The 24,054-nt window shown below is 36.9% G+C and overlaps 1 protein-coding gene across 1 annotated transcript; it reads right to left on the bottom strand.

Annotated features, from left to right (window-relative positions):
- Positions 1-7,235: 7,235 nt before the first annotated feature.
- acsl5 (acyl-CoA synthetase long-chain family member 5) lies at positions 7,236-18,353 on the bottom strand. Its single transcript, XM_015387785.1, has 21 exons — positions 18,331-18,353; positions 16,217-16,399; positions 15,990-16,101; positions 15,612-15,676; positions 14,632-14,733; positions 14,445-14,544; positions 14,048-14,226; positions 13,934-13,966; positions 13,799-13,850; positions 13,453-13,526; positions 13,283-13,360; positions 13,065-13,199; positions 12,837-12,971; positions 10,325-10,420; positions 9,651-9,723; positions 9,403-9,491; positions 8,865-8,981; positions 8,033-8,176; positions 7,845-7,946; positions 7,540-7,611; positions 7,236-7,373 (listed from the first exon to the last, which is right to left on the bottom strand). The coding sequence occupies exons 2-21, from the start codon at positions 16,370-16,372 to the stop codon at positions 7,236-7,238; spliced, it is 2,052 nt and encodes a 683-aa protein (XP_015243271.1). The 5' UTR covers positions 16,373-16,399; positions 18,331-18,353.
- Between the last annotated feature and the right edge of the window lie 5,701 nt (positions 18,354-24,054).

The following is a 24,054-nucleotide window of genomic DNA, read 5'->3' as shown; positions in this document are numbered from 1 at the left end:
TTGACATTTTGTACTAAAAACTCAATAGCGCCCCCACCGTTTCCGGTAGTATTGCTCCGTATTGATCCGTTTCGTATTTAGCCGATACTCTAGATGGTTGGCGCGTTACATTTTTTCTATTTTGATGTTAGTAGCAAATGTGCATTTTTCCCATGCTAATAAAGCACTATGACTAGGTCTGCTAGTTGAAAGAAAAACAGCAGCAAAGAAAGAGGCTGCAGGTGCACAAAACTCTCAGGTCCAGAAAGCAGCTTGTGGAGTTGTCGTTTATGAAAATGCTTCATTTCCACAGCAACTTCTTCCAGGTTAACCTTAGGTTAAGTGTGGATCATTGACTTTTCTCAATTTCACTTCCTTGTGTTTTTGGCTCAAAGCCAGATAATTCTCATGTCATTGCACACCGCAGTCAAACTTTGACTGGGCGTGCATACAAGCTTACAGAGCAGTGCATTGCGCTTTGCTAGATAAAGCAACGAACCGCTCTTGTGTGGCACAAGACCTGAAAATTATGGGTTTCACAGACAAGAAGTGTGGCTGTGTCAGTCTGTCTGAAAAAACACCATAGCTTTCACCCAACCATTGCATTTCCCACTAAGGCATAGAGTTTTATCGTTTTCTGTTGCTACATGCTCAACCAGCAGACCCAAATCCTGTAAAGTCAACAATTTGATCTGCTGGATCTCTCTGAAAGCTTTTAAACAATCTGTATGTTTTGACTGAACTGACACTGAAGAGCCTGAGATGACATAAGTTGTAAATTGGTGATATAGAAATAACTAAACAGAATTACTATGACTAGAGCACCTTTTCTTACTTGTTTGCTTCTGTCTCAAATAAGGCTTCTGGCCAAATAAAAATGGTACCTCCCTCAACAATGGCTTTCTTCCTGCCACTGTGCAAATGTGTAATGCGACAAAAAGTGAAAAATCTAACATGAATGATGGCTTTAGTGAGCCGCTGCACTTGCACTGTTTCGACTTTAAAACCATTCTCTAATAACAGCTACTGCAGCTAAATCCATAATGGTAGAAAACAACACAAACATCTGAAAATGATCTAATCTCAATTAGCTCATGTAAAACCAATGTGCAAGCCTAGACAGCAATCTAGGCTGAAACTCTTTTTTTTTTATTCATAACTGTTTTTAAACCACAGAGAGCTCCCATATTTACAAAATCCTTAAAATTATTTCACATCTTGCTTCTTATATGATTATAGAAGCTATTTCTAGTATTTTCTTATAAAGGACCTTATGTTTTACTGTTATAAAACCACAAACCTTTAGCAGTCATTTTCTAAACAAATGCACTCTTTAAGAAAACTACATTAAAATATATAAAAAGTAAAATGTAATATTCCAGTTTTTTTCTCTAGTCTAAATATTAGATGTGTCTATTTGTTTAAACTTTGCACTGCAGGAGAAAAAAATAGATTAGCCCCTAACCCAGTGGCTCTGAAGAAGGTAATGAGAGTTTCATGTCAAAACTGTGAATGTTTGTTTCAAATGGGGGGACTCTAACCTGTGTCCTCTTTGTTTTGTCTTAAACTAAGTCAATTTCATTGGATTATAATGGAAACCCAGAAAAATAAGTAATCTTAAATTAAATAGAAAATGTGACACTCTTCATTATTCAGGTTTTCTCTTCAAAAAGCTGTAAATTTTTTACCCTTCACTTATTTTTCCACCATTATGTATAAATACAGCACTATAAAAACTGTCCTTAAAATAATGGTTGTTTTTTTTCAACAAGCATTTAAAGTTCTACTTAAGATTAAAATCCATAGTATATATATAACTTATTTAGTTAAATTATCAACATTTTATTTCATAAACTGAAGTTTTCATGAGATGTCATCCATATTTAACAATATTAACCAGAATTACTCTTTAATATTACCACTACTTTAATTTACTACTACTTTAATACATCACTGTAAGAACCGTTCACTTTTAAAATCATTACTGAAATAAAACGTGGTTCTGTTATTTACTTAGATGCACCTGCATTTCTGGGATACAGGATCTGATCATCATAGGAGGCGTTTTAATTCCACAATTATATATAGGAGGCTGATAATATTGGTAAAAGTAAACTCAGACTCAAACCAAAAGAAAAAAACTATTAAAATAATTATTTTATATCTAGAAACACACCTTTAACGGAAATCTGAATTACAGTTATTATATATAGACAATTAACTACTGATCTTTGACTTTGGGACTCCAACTGATTAAAAATGTGGCTTCCCTGAATTAAACCAAAGTGTTAGCGGGGGGGAAAACATACAATTTGCTCCTTTCGGGGTCAAGAAAACACTAAATCTCTTACCTGCTCCTCGCGGTCACCTGTGGCGGAAGAGGCCATGTTGGAGAAAAAGTAGTGCGCTCTGCAGCTGCTGCTCTCAGGTGAGTTTTTTTTCCACAGATCCACACGCTGTAAAAGATCCACAGTGGAAACTCAAAAGAGGGTGAAGCATCTGTAGCAGATCCACCCTCTCGGACCAACCCGCGGTGTGCTACCCTCAGAGATGGATCAGTATTCCGGGGGACAGCGGAGTTTTTTGCGCCGCTGGAAACTCCAGGTAAACCGGGGGGGGAGTGTACTGTTACCGCAGCTGCTCGGAGGAGCGACTCCGCCGAACTTTAAGGTGAGGAGGAAACCCGCCGCTAGGGGGCAGAGTTGTTCTTTTGGGTTAAAATGAATACATTGAAAGGACGCGTCCAGAATCTATGGAGGACCAACTCTGCCATATTAAAAAATGAATACACAAATAAATAAATGCTCGATAAATAAATAGGAATACAATTTATTGCCCCCAAAATACAATAAACTAATAAATGTAGGTAGAAATTAAAATATACAGTGAGACAAATGTATGAATCTCTTTTAATTAGCTGTTTTATTTATTTGCTATTTTAATAATTCTTCAACTTTATTTATTACTTCTTTTTTAAGTATTTATTTATGTGTAATATTTTTGTATTCTTCTTTCTTTGTATTTTTGACCATATATATTTCTTCAATGCTATTTATTTCTGCCTGTCGTTTTTACATATGTTTGCATTTCTGCTTCATTATGCAAATAAGGAGGGGTGTGTCTTAGAGGGTCAACTTCTGCCTATTGGTTGGTATTTTGGGGGGCAATAATTGTATGCTTATTTATTTATTGAGCATTTATTATTTATTTGTTTCTGTATTTTTTTTTAAATATGGCCGAGTTGGTCCTCCATATTCCCTTTAAGCAGCTCCACAAATTGTATCTCAGCTGTTCACAGCTGAACTTTCCAACAGAATAACCCAAAGTTTAACACAATTTGACAACATTTTAATGTGAAAATAAACAACCTAAAATTAATGTATACATTATGTGTACAATGAATTAACCAACACCATCCCATATCATTGTATCTACATACAGCATTTGAGTATTGATAGTTTTGACTATTTCCTACTTTTGCTCAAGAGTGGGTGTCCTTTTCTGAAGGATCCTGTTGGAGCACAAATACTGACTAGATATGTTGAGAGGGTTATTATAGTGTAATTACCTGTTTCCATATCCAAAGGAATAAAGTTTGCTTTGATAAAGACTGGTTTGAATTTTAATCCCTTTACAACAAGGACTAAATATTTATATAGGAGCATTTTCATGTTACCATTGCCATTCACACCTTTTCATTTTATTTTATTTCTTTTGGGGGGAGCAACCACATGATGTTGGCCTAGATGCATATTCAATGCACACACACCCACAGACACAAAACAATAGAGTAGAATGTAGAACTACAAACAGTTTTTACATTTTTTTTTTAAAAACACACCTTAAATGTTAGGCTCTTTCTCATGCATAGTGGCAAACAAAAACATTGAATTTAAAGCTAAATATTAATTTGTTTAATCTATTTTATCCTTTATATGAATGTTAAATTTATTTCTAAATTAAAGCTATATCATATCTTAATCTTATATCTAATAAGTTTATTTTAAATCTAAATATAGCCTGAATCTTACTCTTAAATATGAGATTTAAATATTTGCGAGATATGTTAGCTAACGGCATATAACAGCTAATGAAGTGATTATATGCTGTCCCCATTACAATCTTTCACAGTCTTATGATTAGTTTTGATTTTGTGACAAACTTCCTAAAGCACAAGTTTGATTTATTTTGGCCATAATGTTTCCCCCTACATGGGTTTGTGAGTTTTTAGCCAGCTCTGGGTGTTTTCTTTAGAGGACAACGCAGCTATATTCCAACCCCTCATTCTAGTCCGGACATAAAAGTATACACTGATGGACATATATTCTTACACCTTTACTGCAACATTGATTTGTGCATTATTTGTTTAATTTAGAAATCATGTTAGTATTTATATGGAAATATATTCAAGTCTTTTGACATCTATAAAAAAGGTATGCAAACTGTTTTGGGTTTTTTTTGTTCCTGGAGCCTTCTATTTTGGAGGTTTCTGAATAAGCCTTCATTTTTTGAAATGTAAAATGTTTCAAAAAGCCACCCTAATGTCCAAGGTGTTAGGATTTATAGAATGTGACCGGCAGGTTTATAGTAACCTACTTTCTGAGAGTAACCAGCAAGTTTTCAAACATTACCATCAGAACTAAGAAGTACTTTGAAGTTTAAAATATTTTACTTTTCCATATTAAAATGCATGTTTTAGTGTTCTGCTGCAGTTAAAACTTGTTTTGACAGTGTCAAAGTGTCATTTTTTAGGTTTTTTTTTTATTATTTCTCTTTGATTTACATCATTCATGAAAGGCAGCTAACATTAGTCCCCCAAGCTAACATCTCTCCTATCACTATTCCATCAAAAGCAGACAGCCCAACAATCAGGGGCTCAATTTGAATACCTGAAACTTTCTCCCTTTACCTTTCACAGGGTCCACAGTAGAACTCAATCCAAGGAGAGAGATTAGCTACAGACTGTGGTACTGAATCCAGGCAGCCTTCAAAAACATGAATGATCAAACTGGGACTATAGCCTTCCAAAAAAAAAAAAAAAGTTGTCCAAATGTAACAAATGGCTGAGGTTGTTCCTTAAAAAACCCGAACACATGAAGGCGTGTACATTTGCATGCTGCATATTTTTGTTCAACTCCATAAGGTAGGCATTTTTCTTACTGGGTGCATCCTCTGAAGGTCAGATTTGTCAGCAGTTTATCATAGCGAGGTGCCATGGCCCATTCATTGAGTGTCCAATCAAGCAGGCTGCACCATGCCTTTCAAAAAGTCTGAACACCACTGCTGCCAGTACTATTCTGATAGTACTTATGGTGCCCACTGATGCACTTGCACCGGGAAGTTCAAATTTAAGTCTACTTAATAATTTCAGGAATTCAGATCAAGCCACAGACTTACCTGCTGTCTGTCAGAAAGTGTTTTGCTTAGGTTTTTCACCTTTTGTGTAAAAAATGAGGAAACAACGGTAAATGAACCATGGAAAAAGTGTTAAAACCTACATCTACATGAATATACATACACAGGTCTAATTCTTGTGCATACCCTCACAAAAAAAATAAATAAAATCCTTCCCAAAAAAAAAACATGAATTTGAATATCATTTTAGAAGGATTTTGCATAAAATAGGTCCTTTAAGTTGCAGAATCAACGACTATCTTAAGAAAAGTGAACTGCATGCCTGATAAAATAACCTGCATCTTTTCAATATTTTCCCATTGCATCAGTTACGCCATTTCCTAAGTCACCATTTCTTTGGGGCATTTGACACAAAGTCTTAATCTCTGTCAGATCCAAAACATTTTCTACGCTGAAAAGCTGAACCCTGCACACTATGCCAGTAATTCTTAACAATAACTGTTATTTGTACTGTATTTAACCCAATTTTTTTATATATATAATGCAAAGTAAACTCACTGAAATGTAGCCAAATTTGGTGTCAAATCCATAAATTGAGGGGCTGAAGCTTTAAAATGCCTTAACTTTTAACAAGTCTGGCATCTTGTTGTGACCAGTTACCTGGTTTGTGCAGAATACAAAAAAAAAAAATAAAAAATAAAAATTTTTTGCATTATTCTGTGTTGCTTTAATAGGGGGAAAAAATATCAGTAATGGATAGATTTAAAAAGGATGTCCTGTAAAATGTTGCAGGGTTCATTATTGATTTGAGGTGTACGGAAGAGGATTAGGGCCACTGGGGGGGGGGACAAAAAAACAAAACAAAACAAGTCAACTGATTTTGACATTTTATTTCAGTTTAGTATGGGGAAAAAAAAGTCAGAATTCTGACTTTTTATTGTCAGAATTCAGTTAGAATTCTGAGTTTAACGTCAAAATTCTGAGATTAAAGTCAGAATTCCCCATACCAAACTGAAATAAAATTTAAAAATCAGTTAACTTTTCCCCCCCAGTGGCCCTAATCCTTTTCCGTAGGTGGTGTGAAAAAACCACATGCATATATGCAAAGTGAATTATTTTACCTGCCTTACAGAAAGCCAAGAGATCCACATTTAATAGTTAAAACCAGCCCAGTAAGCTTTTTAATGTAGTTAAATCATTCTAATGCTTTCATCTGTGTCCCGTTGTGCAGAGAATGAGAAGATGAGGATGGTAAAAACTGAAGAGGGGGGAGGTTTTTAGTGCAAAAAAATCAAGTCAGTCATTTCCTCCTTGTCACAGAGACCTTAAGCTTCAACAAAGTTAATCTGTACAGAATTTGAACACATGGTGGCAGTGTTGGCTTAAAAATGTTTGACTTCCTTAAAACTTGGCAGTTTAATATGCATTTTCAACCTTTTACAAGTTGAGTTGGAGTAAAAAGACGGGATAATTAAAAGTAAAAAGATTTAAGCCTAAACTCTAAACTATTTCAGAACCCCAGATTTGAGTTTGAGTGAAGATTATAAATCAAAACGATTGACCTAAACCAGCATTTAGAAAACGGCACCAGGGTTTAAATCCTATAAATGACTAAGCTTTTTATGCCTTTTAGTTTAGCCATATTTAATATTTTGTGGCTCTGTAGGCTTCTTGGTTTAAAGATTAGGACATTTGTAATTATTTTATAACAGGGACAAAGTCAAATTCTTATGCAATTCAAATCTGAATGGACCAAATAATGTAAACGCCACCTGTTCTGTTGTCATCCATTTTGTAAAGCGTCTTAAGCAGAGATTTGTTTTAAATCGGTGGTAAATAGAGAAGCTGAACCAGCTGTAAAAGAAAAGGCTCAAGACCAAAATTTTTATCTGCTTGTTAATTTATTGTATGTTGGCATAAAGTTTGTCGATTTGTGGCTGGAAGAGAGCTTTCAGCTCAAGCCTCTTTGCTTTCAGGGTGGGAGTCAACAGGCCATTCTCGATAGTGAAGAGCTCTGGGTGAAGATGTACATCTTTCACCTGCAGAGACAATACAAGAATATTTAAACCTCAAACACATGGATCACAAGAAGAGCGTCAGAGTTTTTAACCTGTACATTCAATGGAAATAACCAAATCATTCACAACAGAGACATTAAATAATTGAATCCCCATCTGCTATGACAGAAAAATGTTCAGTCTTTACCTGCTCAAAAGACTTTAGACCAGCTTCTCTTCCCAGTTTGGTCATATCTGCAATTATGGCCTTTTTAATATCCTGAAAAGAATAAGTTATTCTTAGTCATTCAGTTGAACATGTCTCCGTCTACAGACCTCTGTTCAAATGTTATTTGCAGATATTTAGTTAATGAGTTTTACAGCAAGCTTGCAGAATTCACCAACTGGCAGCATTTAGTATTAATGATCATGTTCCCTGAAAATTCTTGACTTCGGTCATGAGTCTAAAACTCCAGAGGGGAGACGTCCTACACGTTTCACACATAAACCTACTGTGTTCTTGCAGAGTTCTTCAATGGAGCCCTGGATGCCGAGAGATTTTGCAATACCTGGCATGGTGTCAGCGTCAGGGACCACAATAGCAATCAGGCAGGACTGCACAGGGAATAGAACGGTTATTTAGATTTTTTTTTATTTGATTAAACAAACTTTGAAAGGCGCATGAGGGGAAAAAATGTTACCTGCAAACTGTCACCATGCACAAACACCTGAGCCACAAGTCCACTGCGGACATAAACATTCTCGATCTTCTCTGGGGCAATGTACTCCCCCTGAGCCAGCTTGAAGATGTTCTTCTTTCGGTCAATAATCTTCAAGACACCGCTCTGGTGTAAAAGAGAGAAAAAAAAAAAATCCCATGACATAAGAAATATTAACTGGTTTGTTATAACTGAAATAATTTATCCTGCCACTTCTAAAGTGATACAATCTGGTTTATTGGAGTTGGGAAGATACTTAAAAAAAAAAAAAAAAATCTATTGTACCGTACATAACCTTTGAATAAAAGATCTTGCATTGTTTTAAATGTATACAAGGAGTGGCATGTGATTCTATTATTGGAATGGTTGACCTAGTAGTGTCAAATAGCATTTATAGAACCAAATTAGACACAGATGATAGAGATGACCAATTACTAACTGTACCCGAAGAAAAAGTACCGAGGTTGATGCTTGTAGGACATAGTACATTTGTAATCTGGGTTGGAATCTTCAATTATGCAGAGAGATAACCAGATAGGAACTGAAATAAGAGCTTTAGCAACAACTAAGTTCTTTTTAAGTACTATTATTTACTAAGTATTTGCATCCTAAGCAGACAAAGTGAGGATCAGCAAACACACCATGCATCTTTCTCATTCCAGTCATCCTTTACTTGTTGTTGGTCTATCTCATAAAATCTCAAAGATAATCAAGTGATGGGTTTTAACTCAACAGAAAAGTGGAAAACCTCAAGGGGTATGAATATCTTTGCAAGACACCGTTTAGATGGTAAAACAAATCAATTGCATTTTACCGGAAGCCATTTGCCGATATCACCAGTATGGAGCCAACCATTCTTATCCAAGGCCTCTGCAGTCTTTTCCGGGTCCTTCAAGTAGCCCTTGAATACATTTGTGCCCTTAATGCACACCTGTGGGGAGAAAAGAAAAAATAGGCCAAATTTAAAGAGTCGTTTTCAAAGCAGAAAATACATATGACACATTCCAAGTAGAGGCATTGGAATTGCGCAGCTAAGCAATAATTTATATAATTATATGTTTTATACAGTAGGAAATTCTCAGGGCATACACTCTGCACCCAATGTAGCCTGCTTCACAACGTCTGCATCAATAGAATGCAAGTTATGGGCCCTTAAGTGATAATAGTGGACTCACTTAGCCATGCAAGGAACCAGAAGAGATCAGCCTGGCTTTCTTTTAAGTACATGTGAACTGAAAGTTATAAATCAGGATTCAAGTTGCTGGCTCATTATTCAAGTGGAAAGCAAGAACTGTGATTCTTTACTGTTCTGCAAAGCCATGCTAACCAGTTTGAGAGTTTGTTCAGCCTACCTCTCCTTCCCCATTTGAAGCAAAGTAGTTCATTTCCTCCACATCAACCAACTTCACCAAATTACAAGGCAGGGGCACACCAACATGACCTGAAATGAAAAGGGAATTTTCTATTTTTTGCAACCTGCTCAGCCTTTTCAATCTCATCTCAAATATGACCCTTTTGTCAACATTACAAATAAATCTCAAACTTGGTAAAGCGTATAGAAACAGGTGGTCTTGTGTTATAGTTTGCACCAGCTGCATACCAGAGGTTGCATCTCCGGGTAAGGTGAAAGTGCAGGCTGCTGCACACTCTGTCTGACCGTATCCTTCAAAGATCTGAGAGAATCACAAAGAAGAAGAAACATCTGTAGTCAATTTTAAGCAATTGTTCCTTTCCAAAAACCAACATCACTATCACTTTATAAGAAGCCCCTTTAAAATTTCTAAAAAGGTTAAAACCCTCCAGAGTTAGCCTTTCCTGTAACATTGTTTATTTAAACATCTTTCATAAATGAATATGTATAAATAATCTGTTCAAATGTAGAATAACTAGCATGTGTTGACAGACTACTTTACAAAAAGACTTTATTGCAAGACCAAACCTTTCATACAGCTGGTTCCAAGCTGTGGAGACTAGGGGGAAAAAAGCAACTAAATGGCCATTAATAAAGTTGCAACTTGTGGAAATAAATTTGAAAGTTATCAATATCAACAACAACTGCAAATATTTTTTTTTTTACCAATAGCTGTTCTGGCAAAAACTAAATATTCCCACAAGGTAATTTGGGAGAAAAAAATAAAAAAAAAGCAAAGAAAAGTGTGGTTTTTTTAAGGGATCCGCAAGTAAGTAGAATAGTAAGATGAATATTCTTAAAGAGAGACAAAGCATTCATAATTAGTCATCGAGTACACCAAGAAGATTAAGAGGGTTTATCACCTGGCAGCCCAGAACGGCCCTGAGGAAGCTAAGAACAGATGGTGATATGGGTGCAGCTCCGGTCACCATGATCCGGACACGGCCCCCCAGAGACTCCTGAATAAGGTAGGACATGTTTACAGTCACTGTGTAAAACAGTTCATTTATAAAAGCAAATTCCACAATATATTAAGCAAGGTTCTTTGCATAAAAAAAGAGAACTAAAATGACAAAACCTTAAAACAAAAAGAATACAAGTCAATGAAAAATCTGTCTAGTTAACATTAGCATGTTTTGAAGCACAGGATCTTATGTGACCATTGAAGGACAAGAGTGACCAATACACAGTCCCTAAGAGGGAGTTTTATCAAAGCCTTAGTTTTTTAAAAAGTGAAGTAAATTGTAATCATAAAAAAGTTCAAAAGTAATTTTGTTTTTCTAAAGTCTTATAAACTGAAGTTAGTAGCAGTTAAACCTTTGTTGCTTAAAACCAACGATGTGATTTAAAAAAAAAATCCTGGTACTGCCACCATTAAAAAGATCTGTACATCGTCTTTGTAGTTATGGTAAAGAAGTTTCCTTTAAATTAAGCCTTAATGTCCTGACAGCAAAAGCTAAAGCAGCACCAAGTATGTTGAGTCCCACTATAGTCCCCCTAAAGAACTTTTTGAAAATGGCACCATAGTAAACACAGACTGCCCTCCGCATGCCACACACCTCTGACCTAAAAGCGCAGTCACTCCAAAAGCAGCTGGGATACCATATTACAACCAAACACCCCAAAGCATTTTACATTTACGTAATGCAAACTAGTATACAGCAGCCTTTTGGTTTTCCTGTCAAATTCGCACTTTTAAAAGGCCTCCCCAGAGAGCAAACGAATTGCCCAAATTCACTTTTTCCACCTCTGTCCAGATCCAATTCTATTCTGTTCTATGAAAAATAAAACTATAATAAGTATTTCCTTGATGCAATGACCGAACGCCTTCTGTCTGCAACACAGAGGGACGAGGTCAATTTATCATGAATAATGCAGCCAAACACCCTTTTCTAAAGACCTACCGAGTCAGAGAAGAAGACAGAAAGGAAAACTTAGACGGATCTACTACATTTCAAAAATAAGCACAGGTGCCGTCTGAATGCATGAACAGATCTTAAATGCATCAAATGAAGTTACAGTTAATTGCAAACAATCAACTACCTGAGTAGTGGTTTGGGGGAGACGGTGGCGTTGGATTTAGACGTTTGCTCTGCAACCGGAGGGTTGTAAGTTCAAGCCTCAGCTAAGACTTTCAGTGTTGTGTCATTGGGCTAGACACTTCAAATGCATTGCCTACTAATGGGGGTCTGATGGGCTGGTGGCACCGGTGTATCGCAGCCTCGCTTCTGTCAGTGAGCCCCAGGTACATTAGCCTCGTGAGACCATCCTGATCTCGCGAGCTTTCAAGGTTTCACTCGCAGATCAGTCTGGCTACTTTCCGTTAAAGAAAATTTGGAGCAGTTCACCAAACGAACGTCCAATCAGCGTTGGCTTTGAGGCGGGTTGAGGTGTGACGCAACGAGAAGCGCGACAGTTCAGTCTAAAGAACATGGCGGCTTCAGCCAATGAAACTAGCGTTAGCGTGGCTATCGAGCAAGTTTTATTGAAATTAGGCTACACAGTATTTCTTCACTGAAAGAAGAGCAAAACACTGCTCTGGAATCTTTTCTCAGAGGAAAAGATGTTTTTGCTCTTCTCCCGACTGGTTTCGGCAAGAGTTTGATCTATCAATTGGCTCCTCTTCGTCGTCGCTCTGTTAGTACGTCATATGCTTCGTTGATCTGATTGGTTTGTTTGGCCCGTCTATCACCAACATAGGCCAATCAGCTAACCAGTATTTTCACCTCTTCCCACAATTACTTCAACGGAAGGTTTCCAGATGGATATGCGGAGCAAATCCAGCAAATCCATCTGGCGGAGTCAGGTTACAGGTACATGCCATTTACCATTTTATTGGTTACAAACAGTTAATGGAGCATACAGAGCATGTGAACCTGAGCCACATACGGCAAGGAGCTTATAACTGAGATTGCTCTTATGCATTAAAGAAGTTAGTCAAGGTCGTTTGATCCAAAAGATTCCTGGATGTTTTCCTGTGATGGCAAATTCTAACCCCAAGAAGACCTGCAGGCTGACCCATAATGTGGCAGAGGCGCTATATTATCCCTTCAGGCCCTGGAACATGTTGGGTCCCTCCGAAATAACATTGCCATACACAGGTATGTCTTTGCTGCACTACTGAACTTGTACACACCCCCAATCAAATCTTAGATATGCAGGGAATAATAGTCCTCAATTTGAAATGGGGGACTGCAATCAAAGTTTGCACATTTATATCAGGTGTGCAAAGCACCTTAAGTGATAATACTATTGGGAAGTAAAATGTAAAATCTGTTCAGAAAATGTTTCAATAAAATTAGCCTGGGATTGGAGAGTTAAAAATTAGTAATTCAGTCTTTGGGTTTAGATTGTATACATTTCAAGAGACCATACCTGGACTTTGTTGAAAATTAGCTTATCCCATATACTGTTTTTCCTGATGATGCCGTCCTTCACCTCAGCATATTTCATCTCAGCAGCAAAGTTAAGCAGCCATTTTTTAAAGGGAGTTGTGGCTCCACTTTGAACCTGGCAGCAGAGATGGAGAGCTGTAGTAACAAAACCTCCATTCATTTAAAAAAAAGAAAAATGTAAGCCCAGCTGTTTTAGCAGTCTACCAACTTTGTCATAGATTCGATTAAGGAGTCGAGGCACCACTGGGAAAACTGTGGGCTGTAGAGTTTTCATGTCATCTGGCAGCAGCCGAATGTCCCCCTGGAAGAACCCCACCTTGGCCCCAGCACCATAAACCACTGTCTGAAACATTCAGGAAAACTCATCCAACACTCTCCCACACATCCTGAACAGGAATTTGATCTCAACAGAATCCCTCTACTTACCTGTACAATCCTCTCAAACATGTGTGCTAAAGGCAGAAAAGAAATGCTGATATCCTCAGGAGATGGAACTAAGGATGTCTGAAAGGGCCAAATGACACAAATCAAACTGAATGGAAAAAAAGGAATAAGAATGAATGCCTTAACGTGGATACAGGTGTATTTGCTTGTACCTCGAAGGTTCTGAGGACAGCTGCAGCATCAGCAACAACATTTTCATGCGTCAACATCGCACCCTTTGGGTTTCCTTTAGGAAAAATAAAAAAAGGCCAGAAAGTCATGATTAACTAAATCAGTTCTACATTTCTTCTGAGAAGCAAAAATCATGCCTTTAGCATTAGCTTAACTTTTAACCTTCTAAAAGTTGTAAAAAAAAAATCTTAGACTCCCTTCAAAAGTTTTTTGGACTTTTGAAGGGAGCTTTTCACAATAAACAGCCAGTTGTGTGTTTCAAAGGAACGTCTGGGGTATTAGACATAACAGTCTAAAATTTCTGCAAACTATAGAGTAGATAATCACCTGTCGTCCCACTGGTGAAGCAAACGATACAGAGGTCCTCTGGCTTTGGGGGCTATTTGGAAATGAAATCAGTACCTCAGAGTTTGCAGTTTAACACATTAGAAATATTTCGGGACGGGAAAAAACATGACTTACAAGTGGCTTTTGAAGATTACCTTTTCCCAGTCCCTGAAGTTTCAGGAAAAAAAAAAAAAAGGTTAATGTCAAGTGATTTCTAATAAGGTACGTTGGGTTTTAGCGGTTCATTACCTCCAATTCCTCCATAGACACAATGTCCACCCCACACTTCTTTCCTCGCTCAATCAGCTCAGGGCTGAAAGAGTCCATGAGCACAACCATTTTGAGAACTGAGGTTTGGCCTTTTTCATGGTTCAGCAGCAGGGCTTCTGCTTTCTTCTGGTTGTCACAGAGCACTGTAGAGATCTCAGCTTAGGGAAGAAAATATGTGCATATTTGTGTTAAGGCTGCCCTTAAACCACGCTTTTCTTCTGCAAATTTACACAAGTATAAGTTTAGACAAAGTCAAACCAATTTACTGATGAAGAGAAGATTTGATTTAAATCCCTCAGACACCTTTGGGAGCAAATTTGCTGAACTTCTTATGGTCTCTGCAATTAGCATCATTAGAGAGTAAAGCTCCAATTACCTTGGTTGATAATAAAGACCAGAGCCTCAGGACCCAGAGTGTCGTACAGGGGGACTGCTACCATGGAGTAGGTGTAACATGCCAGCTCACCAATAATCCACTGAAAGTTTGTGAGACAGCAGAAGTTAGAAAAATGTTAACCGGGAAAAAAAGCAAACAAGATATTTTATATTAAATGAAATACTACCTCAGGTCTGTTCTGAGCAAAGATGCCAATGAATGTCTCAGAGTTGGGCTTTAAACCTTTGTGAAGAAGTCCTGACCCCAGATGCTGTGCCCTGTCAGATACCTTCAGGTGAAAAAGATAAGAGCATTTATGCACAACTTCTTTAATGGCGATTACAATTATAATTTAAGCACATATAAAAAATACAAATCTCAGTTGTTGCTACAAGGTCATATTCAAAAGTCCAGGTTTGAAAAAGATTGAACTTTCTCCAAGAAGAACATATATTGAATACACTTTACATCAGGGGTAACCAATTAAAAATTAGCAGGGTCCAAATAAAGAAAAATCAACCAGCAAAGGTCCGGAGACAGTTTTAATTATAATCTGTTACTTTAAACTGAATGTAACACTGAAATAAAAATTGGTTTTTATGTCTCCATGTTATACGTAAAATTTTAAAATGGAAATAATTTTTTAACATATAATTTTTAATAAAAAAAATTCAAAGTGTTTTTTGAATGTAGTAGAGAGCAATCGTTCAGTTTGGTATAAAAACAATTTCCTGATTCACATCCTTTATAAAACACCTGAACTGACCGTTTATTTTTTTTCTTCCCCCTTTTTTTATGGCTTAATGGGAGCAGTGGGATTTAGGCTGCACTACAAGGCTTTTAAACCAGAGTTTAAATGGTGACAAGGCCATTCTCAAGCACATATCAAGGTGCATCGGACAAGATGCGGTAATTTATAAATGTTTTAAAACAGGTTGGGTCCAGATTAGCCAGCAGGTGGCTCCGGATCCGGACTGCGGTCCGCTAATCCGTGACCTCTTCTTTACATCATTTAGATACGTATAATTCTTATTAGAATGCATTTATTAAAGTAGACTACTCATTTCCTCAAAATCTGTAGACTAATTATGAGATCAGATATTTGTATTTCTTCTCTGTTAATGTCAAGAAAATAAATCATGGTCCTTTTAAACCATTTGACTGTACCTGTTTGTACTTCAGCCACTGGTAAGGCCTTCCAGGCTTTCTGTAGCCCAAACATGCTCCATTACCTGTAAAATAAGATGGACTTTATGTCATCTCATGTACCAGTGCTTTCACAAGACTTCACACTCTGCTTAACTAGGCACCATATTTTGGTCTTGCCAGATCATTTGACCACAAGTGGATTCTTGTCTGACCTCATTAGTTCCTTTTCAAAATCAATAACATGCAATGCAGCTTTTCTAGCTACCAACCGTCTTTTCTGGCATACTTTTATTTCAAGTTTGATCAGATTAACAGAATCTTAACACGTTTATAATTTTTAGATGATGGTACAAAACGTGGCCTAATTTCTTGTCCATTGTTACACAAACTGATTACCTGAGACCCTCAGACCCCTGTGAAAAACCTCATAAAGGGTCTTTGCATCATTGTAGTGATATGACATCAGGTTGTTGTTGTCTTCCAACAAGGCACTTTTTCTTGCTCCATCCTGAAAACAGAAATCATCCAAGTTTTAGATTTTTAAGTGACTTCTAAGAAAATCTCTCATTAAAATTACCACAATATTAAATCATAAGACTACAGTAACTTTCTGCACATATCACCTTAACTCCAAGCGTCTGGTTGTTGAGGTCAGCTGGGCTGCGGAGCGGATTGGGTCGTGCATTAAGATAATAAAGGGTGGCAACACCGACAGCAATCAATGAGAAAACCACTGGGGTCGGGAGAGGCGAGAAGAGCAACTGGAAGATGAAGTCCATGGTGCAAGATGAGCTGGGGTGGTAGATCTATGAGAGGAACCAAGATATCAAACTTCTAATATGAAACCAAAGCTTCTATATAAAAAGTCAGGTTATTGTGATAAAACACCCTTTCAATACAAATTCCCAAAACATAGGTAAAATGAAGAAGACAAGCTGATTACATTTGTACAAGTATCCCAAATCTAGACTTTTCCAGTTTTCCTTGGGAAAAAAAAAAAAGCAAATATTCGACAGCCCTCTTTTAGGCGACCCTCGCAGATTTCCTTCAGATTAACACTCGACTGTCCAAAAACTTCATTCTTGTCTTAGTTTTGATGTTTTCTTGTGGTCATGCGACTAAAATATGAAATCTCTCTTCACTTCTAGCTTTTTAACAGAGAACCACAGATTTGAGGCTCAAACTTTCTTGCATCTGCCACAATTTTCTAACTACCTTTACCTTGACAATTGCCTCATTTCCATCCCAAGACAAGCAAATCCATATTCTGCCTCTACCACCACCAACATCTTTCACCGTGGGGATGATAGATTTTTTTCTTTTTCCTGTTGACGAGTGCCTTTGTCCAAGATATGCCCATAGTTCTTGTTTCCTTTTGTCAAATCAAAACAGTCTTACATGGTTTTGAAAGATTTTAATCAATGCCTGGATATTTTTTTTAAAGCAAGAAAAATAGTCTGTTTTCCAACACTACCTAGGCCAGACAAAGCCATTTTAAGAAGAATCCCATCTTCCCTGCTCTGCCTTTATGTTCCTGGCAGGCTACCAACAGTTTCCATCTTGTCCTTTAATGGGTTTTAGAGAAATGTAAAATTTTCATCACCCTAGGTGTGTCAAAGCATTGGCCACATTATTGGACCCTGGCTTTAGCTAAATTGTGAAAATGTCACATTCCTTACAGAACTGAACTTATCTCAGGAAAAAAAAGGCTCAATAGCACTTTAAGAGGATCCATGTTACAGTTGAGGCAGGAAAAATTCAAACAATTCTTCTCTCCTCTCCTATTTAACCCAGTATACCAGTTTAGAAGACATGAATTCTAGTTAAAACTTTGCAGCAGTACAATTACCAGTCACAAATTTACAAATGCCAAACTACATCCCTGATTAAGCAATTTTACACTCCTAACCAGTTGGTTGCATTAATATATCTGAAAATTGTTCACCAATCACCTTTAAACTTCTGCTGGTTTATTTGTGGTTGGCAAAGAACCTTCTGGTAAATTATTGCCACTAACTGGTGAGGGGTGCAACAGCTTAATCAGGAGTTGACGATTAATCTTTTTAAATTTGTGACTCGATTTGTACTTGTACTGTAACTTCTAAACTTGCACAAAATATCTGATGTCACGCGCATTTGTTGAAAACAAATACAATTCTGAATCATATCTCGTGTACCGAATTGCACTTAGAAATGTAGATGCATACACTTTATCGACAGCCATCTTACTCCATATTTACACATCTCCAGAGTTCTGCTTTTATGGTAGCCTCAGCAGCTCCATGTTTAAGTTTGCATTAATCAGGCAAAAGTTACTCTTATAACCTACCGGTACTCTAAAAAAGATAAGATTTGTTTTCACATAGGACATTTGGTCATGGTTTGCAGGCATTGCTTATGCAAACACAGTGGAAGATGACCATGCCGCACTTTGGTTCCCACTTTTAATTTGCACCAACATACCAATTCATTCTCAACTGAATAATAATTTATAGAGTTTAAAGTCAGTTTGTAAATGAATTAAGACCAACTTTTGTTGTACGCATTTTCAAATACACATTTTTCAAACTGGACAAATATGCATCGGCTCAGAGAAAACTATTAAGTGGCAGCACACAGATCTCTTGAAACATTCAGTTTTAGAACAGGCAACAAAAATGATTTAAAGCAACCGTTTAACACAAAAAGCCCTTAAATGAGGCCAAATTAAAACTTTATTTCTGGATGAAATACCTACCTGCTGCTAGCCCTCTCAGGTGTGCGGTGAGTGCAAACTGCAGATCCTCTGGCTCTGCTCTGGGAGGGAAATGCCTGGAGTACAAAAGCAGATAAAACAGCTGATGACTTAGGATCTTTGAACTTTGGTCACCATTACCTACACTGATAAAAAGAATAAAAGCAACAAAAGGATCTTGGTTTGTAGTTCACAGCATTAAGGTTGTGCAATTCATTAAGTTACTTCAGAGGGTTTTTCTGCTTGCCCCTTCTTAATTGCAGTACAGAAAGATAAAACAGACTTATCAGTTAATGACAAAGGAAAAAAAGAAGAAATCAAGAAGTTGCACCTGATGAAAGATTAGTACCCTTATCTACACTTTAGCATGTCCAAAGTACAAATAATTCAAATCCTAAGCAGTGGAAAGAAAAAAAAAAAACCCACACACACGCACAACTATTAGAAACTGTAACAACATTTATGGTTTAGAGCCTCTGTGATATGCCACCCAGTTTCCTGTTACGTTCAGTTCTATCTGAAAAGACACTCATTGATGTTATAGCTTAATAAACACCTTAAAGCAAAAACAGTTAGCAGATATCGCCCCGATGAGTATCTTAAGTTTGAAGAGCACATCTGCAATAAGATTAGGGTGAAAAAGAAAATGCAGATCTATCTGGAACTCCCAGAGAACAAATATGGGACAGAAGGAAAAAAAAAAAAGAAAAAAAACAAACAAAAAAAATAGACAGTTAAAATTAGTTTTTACTTAATAGATCAACAAAGAAAAAGATCTTTGAGTTAAATGCTTTTATGCTATAGCTGATTTTTAAGAATGCATTACGACCTTTTGTGTGCTGATTTTGCAAAGCAATGCTTGGTGCTGATTCTCATTATACTATAAAGTTGGTTTGTAAAGTGTTGATTATTACCTGGTGGGATTAGCATTACCAGAAGCAGCAGTTTGGGATCAGGCTGAGCAGAGATCCCCTGAGAAAAAGCAGCTGAGGACAGCAACACCCCAGATGTACAATCTGCCTGCCTGCTGTCATTAGCGCCTCAAACTGCACACAGGTGTGACAGCTCCTCAGTGCCGGTCAAGGCTCAACCTGCAAACTCTACTCTCTGCAGATAACACACCCAGGGGACTTGCAACAACTCTCACCTTCTCTGCTGTTTTTACTTATTTGTGATGTTTTCATTTATTCTGCTGCCACTCCTTGATGACCATAACCCTTTACACATTCATTTATTTTTCATTAAAAGTTAGAGTGGAAATTTGTCTCTGTTAAGGTAAAAAGAGACAATTATGGCCTCTCTGATTGGATTTATGGGTGCCAGCGATAGCCATAGATAAAATCTTGCCACCTTTGGAGTGACCTCTGGTAGATATGAAGTCATTTAAACGTTATCTCCTTTAAATATCTTCTATTTCATCTGATGATGCAAAAAGTTTAATCCCTCGTAATAAAATAGATTTGGGATCTGTTGAATGATGATGAACAATTGTATTAATATTAAAGGGTTAAAAATAAAACAACTGTTATTCTGTTAAATACATAAAAAAAATAATAATCCTAAAGAGTGAGAATATATGATAAACTTGATTTACATATTAACACAAAAATGTTTCCATAAACAGGAAAAAACGCAGTTGTTTGTTTTTGAAAGAGTTTCATGATCAGCCAGTTTCATAGTAGACATTTTTGGCTTGGATTATGTGGTAACTGCATTCCAATCTACTTTATATAGCAGATTAAAAATGTTTTTCCAATGTGCTGCACATAAAAACAAACAAAAAACCCAATACACACAGAAAAAAGCAGTAAGAGCTTTAAATGAATAAGTAATGAAAAAGACAAAGAGGGCCACACAATTATGCAGTGTTAAAAGCCAAAGAGTAAAAGTGGGTCTTAAGACAAGACTTAAAACAGTCCACTGTGGAGGCTGTTCAAATATGGAGGGGCAAAGTATTCCAAAGTCTGGGTCCAACTACAGAACAGGCTCTGTCCCCTCTGGTTTCAGAGATGGCAAAAGTACTCACTTTCCGTACTTGAGTAAAAGTACAGATACTTGTGTTAAAAAATACTCTGGTAAAAGTGAAAGTACTGATTAAACTTCTTTACTCAAGTAAAAGTAACAAAGTACAGGCTTGTAAATTTACTTAAAGTATAAAAGTAAAAGTAGAAACCACTTTTTTCATGCTGTTGCCTACATTTTAAATGGATGTCTGCCAATAGGACTAGATCTCCGTTGTGTTCATTTTCAATCATCTCGTCGTCCATGCTACTATGCTATCGCCACCGCCACCAAGCTGCAATGATTTGCCGCCAATGAATACCGCCGAATCTGTCGATTCATCTTGTAGTGGTGCGTCAAATGCAACGTAGATTCCCATCCAATTAGATTGAATTTGGTATTGATGACGTGAAAAATAATAACGGTAACTCCATTGAAATGATTCAAAACTAAAGTAACGAGCCAATTTTTTAAAATGTAAGGAGTAGAAAGTACAGATATTTGTGTAAAAATGTAAGGAGTAGAAGTAAAAAGTCGCCATAAAAATAAGTAGTAAAGTAAAGTAAAAATATCAGAAAAAAAGTATTTGTACTTTGTTACTTCCCATCTCTGTCTGGTTTTAAGCCTTGTCTTAGGCACTATTAACTGAAGATGGCCCTCAGACCTCAGAGCACGTGCCGAAGAGTAAATCTGGAGGAGGTCAGCAATGTTTTGAGGAGCCATCCCATTCACTGCAGTTTTCACCAGGAGTGCAGTCAGCTTTTGCAACCAATGCATGTCAGTTTTAGTTTGCAAAAATACAGCAAACATATACTTTGCAGGGTATCTCAGTAATCTTGAACATTAAAGTCTGCTGTGAAGTAGAGAGTTTAAAATTGTTAAGTATTTTGCTATGTACAACAGCAGTTTTTCCTGGAATTACAGGTTTAGGTGAAGTTCCCATGGTCAACCCCTTGATTTTTATTTAGTCATTTAAGCTGTATTTAACGAGGAAAAAATCCCATTGAGATTAAAAACCTCTTTTTTAAGGGAGTCCAGGCCAGGAGGCAGCAAAGTTACATAATAAACATAGATACATTAAATTAAATGATGGGTACATAGAAAAACATATCAACTAAAACAATTACAGATAATTGAGGCTGCTTTGAATTCTTTCACTTTTGTTTAAATCTCTGAACTTGTTGACTTTTGTTTTTAAAACACCATAGTGTTTGTAGCATTATGATATGGGCCTGATGTGGGTGCTTTCTAAAAAAGGACAAAGATGCTTCGTAACTTCGAAGATGAATGGAGATAGATGTAGAGCCTTGAAGAAAAATTCTCAGAAGGACTAAAACCAAACAGCCAAAGCAGAAAAATTGTTTGGATTAGAGTATATTCATATGTTAGAATGGCTAAGTCAAATTCAAGACTGATAGCCAATTAAAACCCACATGATCTGAAAGAACTGGAGTTATTATGCAAAATGAGTCTCCTGTGGGTACAGCTGGTAAAAATAGCCCAAAAGGTCTGTAATGGCAGTTAGAGTTGGTTTTTACAGTACCTAGTTCTGACCCCACTGGACAAAACACTTCTCAGTAATATTAGTTGGACTTTGCTGTTGGATGACAATATGTAAGAAGTTTAAGGTGTAAATACTTTTCCATCATGTCCTAATGAAGTGAAGTACCACATTCTTTTTTTTTAAGTGTCTGTGAAGTTTCTTAATCCTTGATCCAGCAATGGGATAACTAAGAATGAAATTTCTAAATTTATGTTTACTCAAAGAGATTTTATGTAGGCTTTTCCAGAAAAACATCATTATAATAACCCATTTGTCCCTCTACAACTGAAACATTGTTTGATGAGCAGACTGACACCTTACTGTAGTAGTTCAGCGCCTATTATCCTGAGTATACTTTTGGTCAGAAGTTCCCATGCTGTTCTGAGAATATGACATCAAGCATGCCCATGTTAAAGGTATAGTGGAGGATTTTCACAAATTTTTGAAAAGACCCGCCCTCTCCACTTTAAAAAAAGAGCACATGCACAATCCTGTACCCGCTCCCAAGAGGGAACGCCCTTAAAAGCGTGCAAGAGCATGCGCAAGCCCATTTTTCCTCGTGCATGATCTGTTTAAAAGTTGCTGTTTGCATTGCTTATACAAGCTTAATTTCCAAAAAAGAATTTGCAACTTTTCCTACATTTCAGACTCACCACCGGTAAGTAAAAATGGGGATGATACGTAGGACGGCCTCACGTAAACATATCACCAGAATGACTGACAATTAGGAGTACCACTTATTTTAATGATCCAACCGGAAACTGAACATCCTCCACTATTTCTTTAAATGTGTCCAACTTAGCAAACAATCGTAGCATCATTTTCGACTCAGACACCATTGAAATCCACAAAAGCTGAGAGTAAAATAAAACAACTGTCAGGTTTTGGTTGAGCTTTTGAGCAGCCAAATGCAGAGGCAGGGAGGCAGAGGAGAGTTCTTGGAAATTTAATTGTATGTTCACAAGCAACTGAGGCAGGAATCCAAAAATCCAGCATAAAAATGTAAAACAAAACAGAAGAGAAGAGAAGAGAAGAGAAGAGAAGAGAAGAGAACAGAACAGAACAGAACAGAACAGAACAGAACAGAACAGAACAGAACAGAACAGAACAGAACAGATCCATGGAGACATCAGGGGAAAACAAGCACTAGGAGCCGGGGAAAGACGAGGAACCAGCACTGAGGACCTGCACAGGGAGAGTATTTATGGCTGACTGAACAAAGGCAGGACTAACGAGCTGATTGGGAGCAGACGTGAACAGAAGCTTCTAGAAAGGAGCTACGGAAAAAGAGACCAACACAAGAGAGCAACAAAGAAAAAACTAAGAACTCAAATATATCCAGAAATCACAACAAAATAGGAATTAAACCAATAAAACTAGAAACCATTGAGCAACGTAAAACTGAATACTCAAAGGAAAACTTAACAGAACCAAGACCGTGACAACAGCATTGTTAAGTGTGAGGTACGAGAACATGCAGAAGAGTGATGCAGTTCTGTGTTTGGCAACAGGTGGAAGTATCATAGGAAAACTCTGTGAGAGTAAAAATAATACCAAAGATAACATTAGGCTATTATAATTTCCTGGAAAGTAACAAACAGGAACCGAATACATTGTTGAAGAGATCCACTGCACATGAAAATCGGTTAACAGGAAAATATCAAATTGTGGACACTACAAATTGGGCAATATGGAAGAGTAGCAAAAAAAAAAACACCCATTAGAGGTTCAAATTATAGTTAAAATCATGAATCATCACAGGATAGCACAATCATCACAAATAAAGAAGGGTACCCAGCAAACTTGTAAAGTAGTGTGTTTTGGTAAAATAGGACCAAGAGAAGTTCTGTTTGTAGTAAAAATAATTGCAGCATTATGCTGTTAAATTAATGGGAAGATAGGTAGAGTTAAATACGGGGAAATCTGGGAGGAAAACCTTTTAGACGCAGCAAAAGACTCAAGTCAGGGACAGAGGTTTACCTTCCAACTGCTCTTTAACAGTTATCCTTTTCATAATTCATTTCTCATTAAACCTCCTGCTCCTCATGAGTGGCTTTAGATTTCTTTCTTCTGTCTCATTTTCAGAAATCAGAATTTTTAAAGAGCATGCACTGCTCCATAAGAAAAATATCATTTTATAGTTGGTTAATTTTAGTAAATCAGTTTAAGAAAAGGCAATTTAA

Source organism: Cyprinodon variegatus, unplaced genomic scaffold (genome assembly GCF_000732505.1).
Source record: "Cyprinodon variegatus isolate N-32 unplaced genomic scaffold, C_variegatus-1.0 Scaffold18, whole genome shotgun sequence".
Taxonomy (NCBI): Eukaryota; Metazoa; Chordata; class Actinopteri; order Cyprinodontiformes; family Cyprinodontidae; genus Cyprinodon; species Cyprinodon variegatus.
Note: the sequence above shows the minus strand (reverse complement) of the source record. Positions and strands in the feature narration are given on the sequence as shown.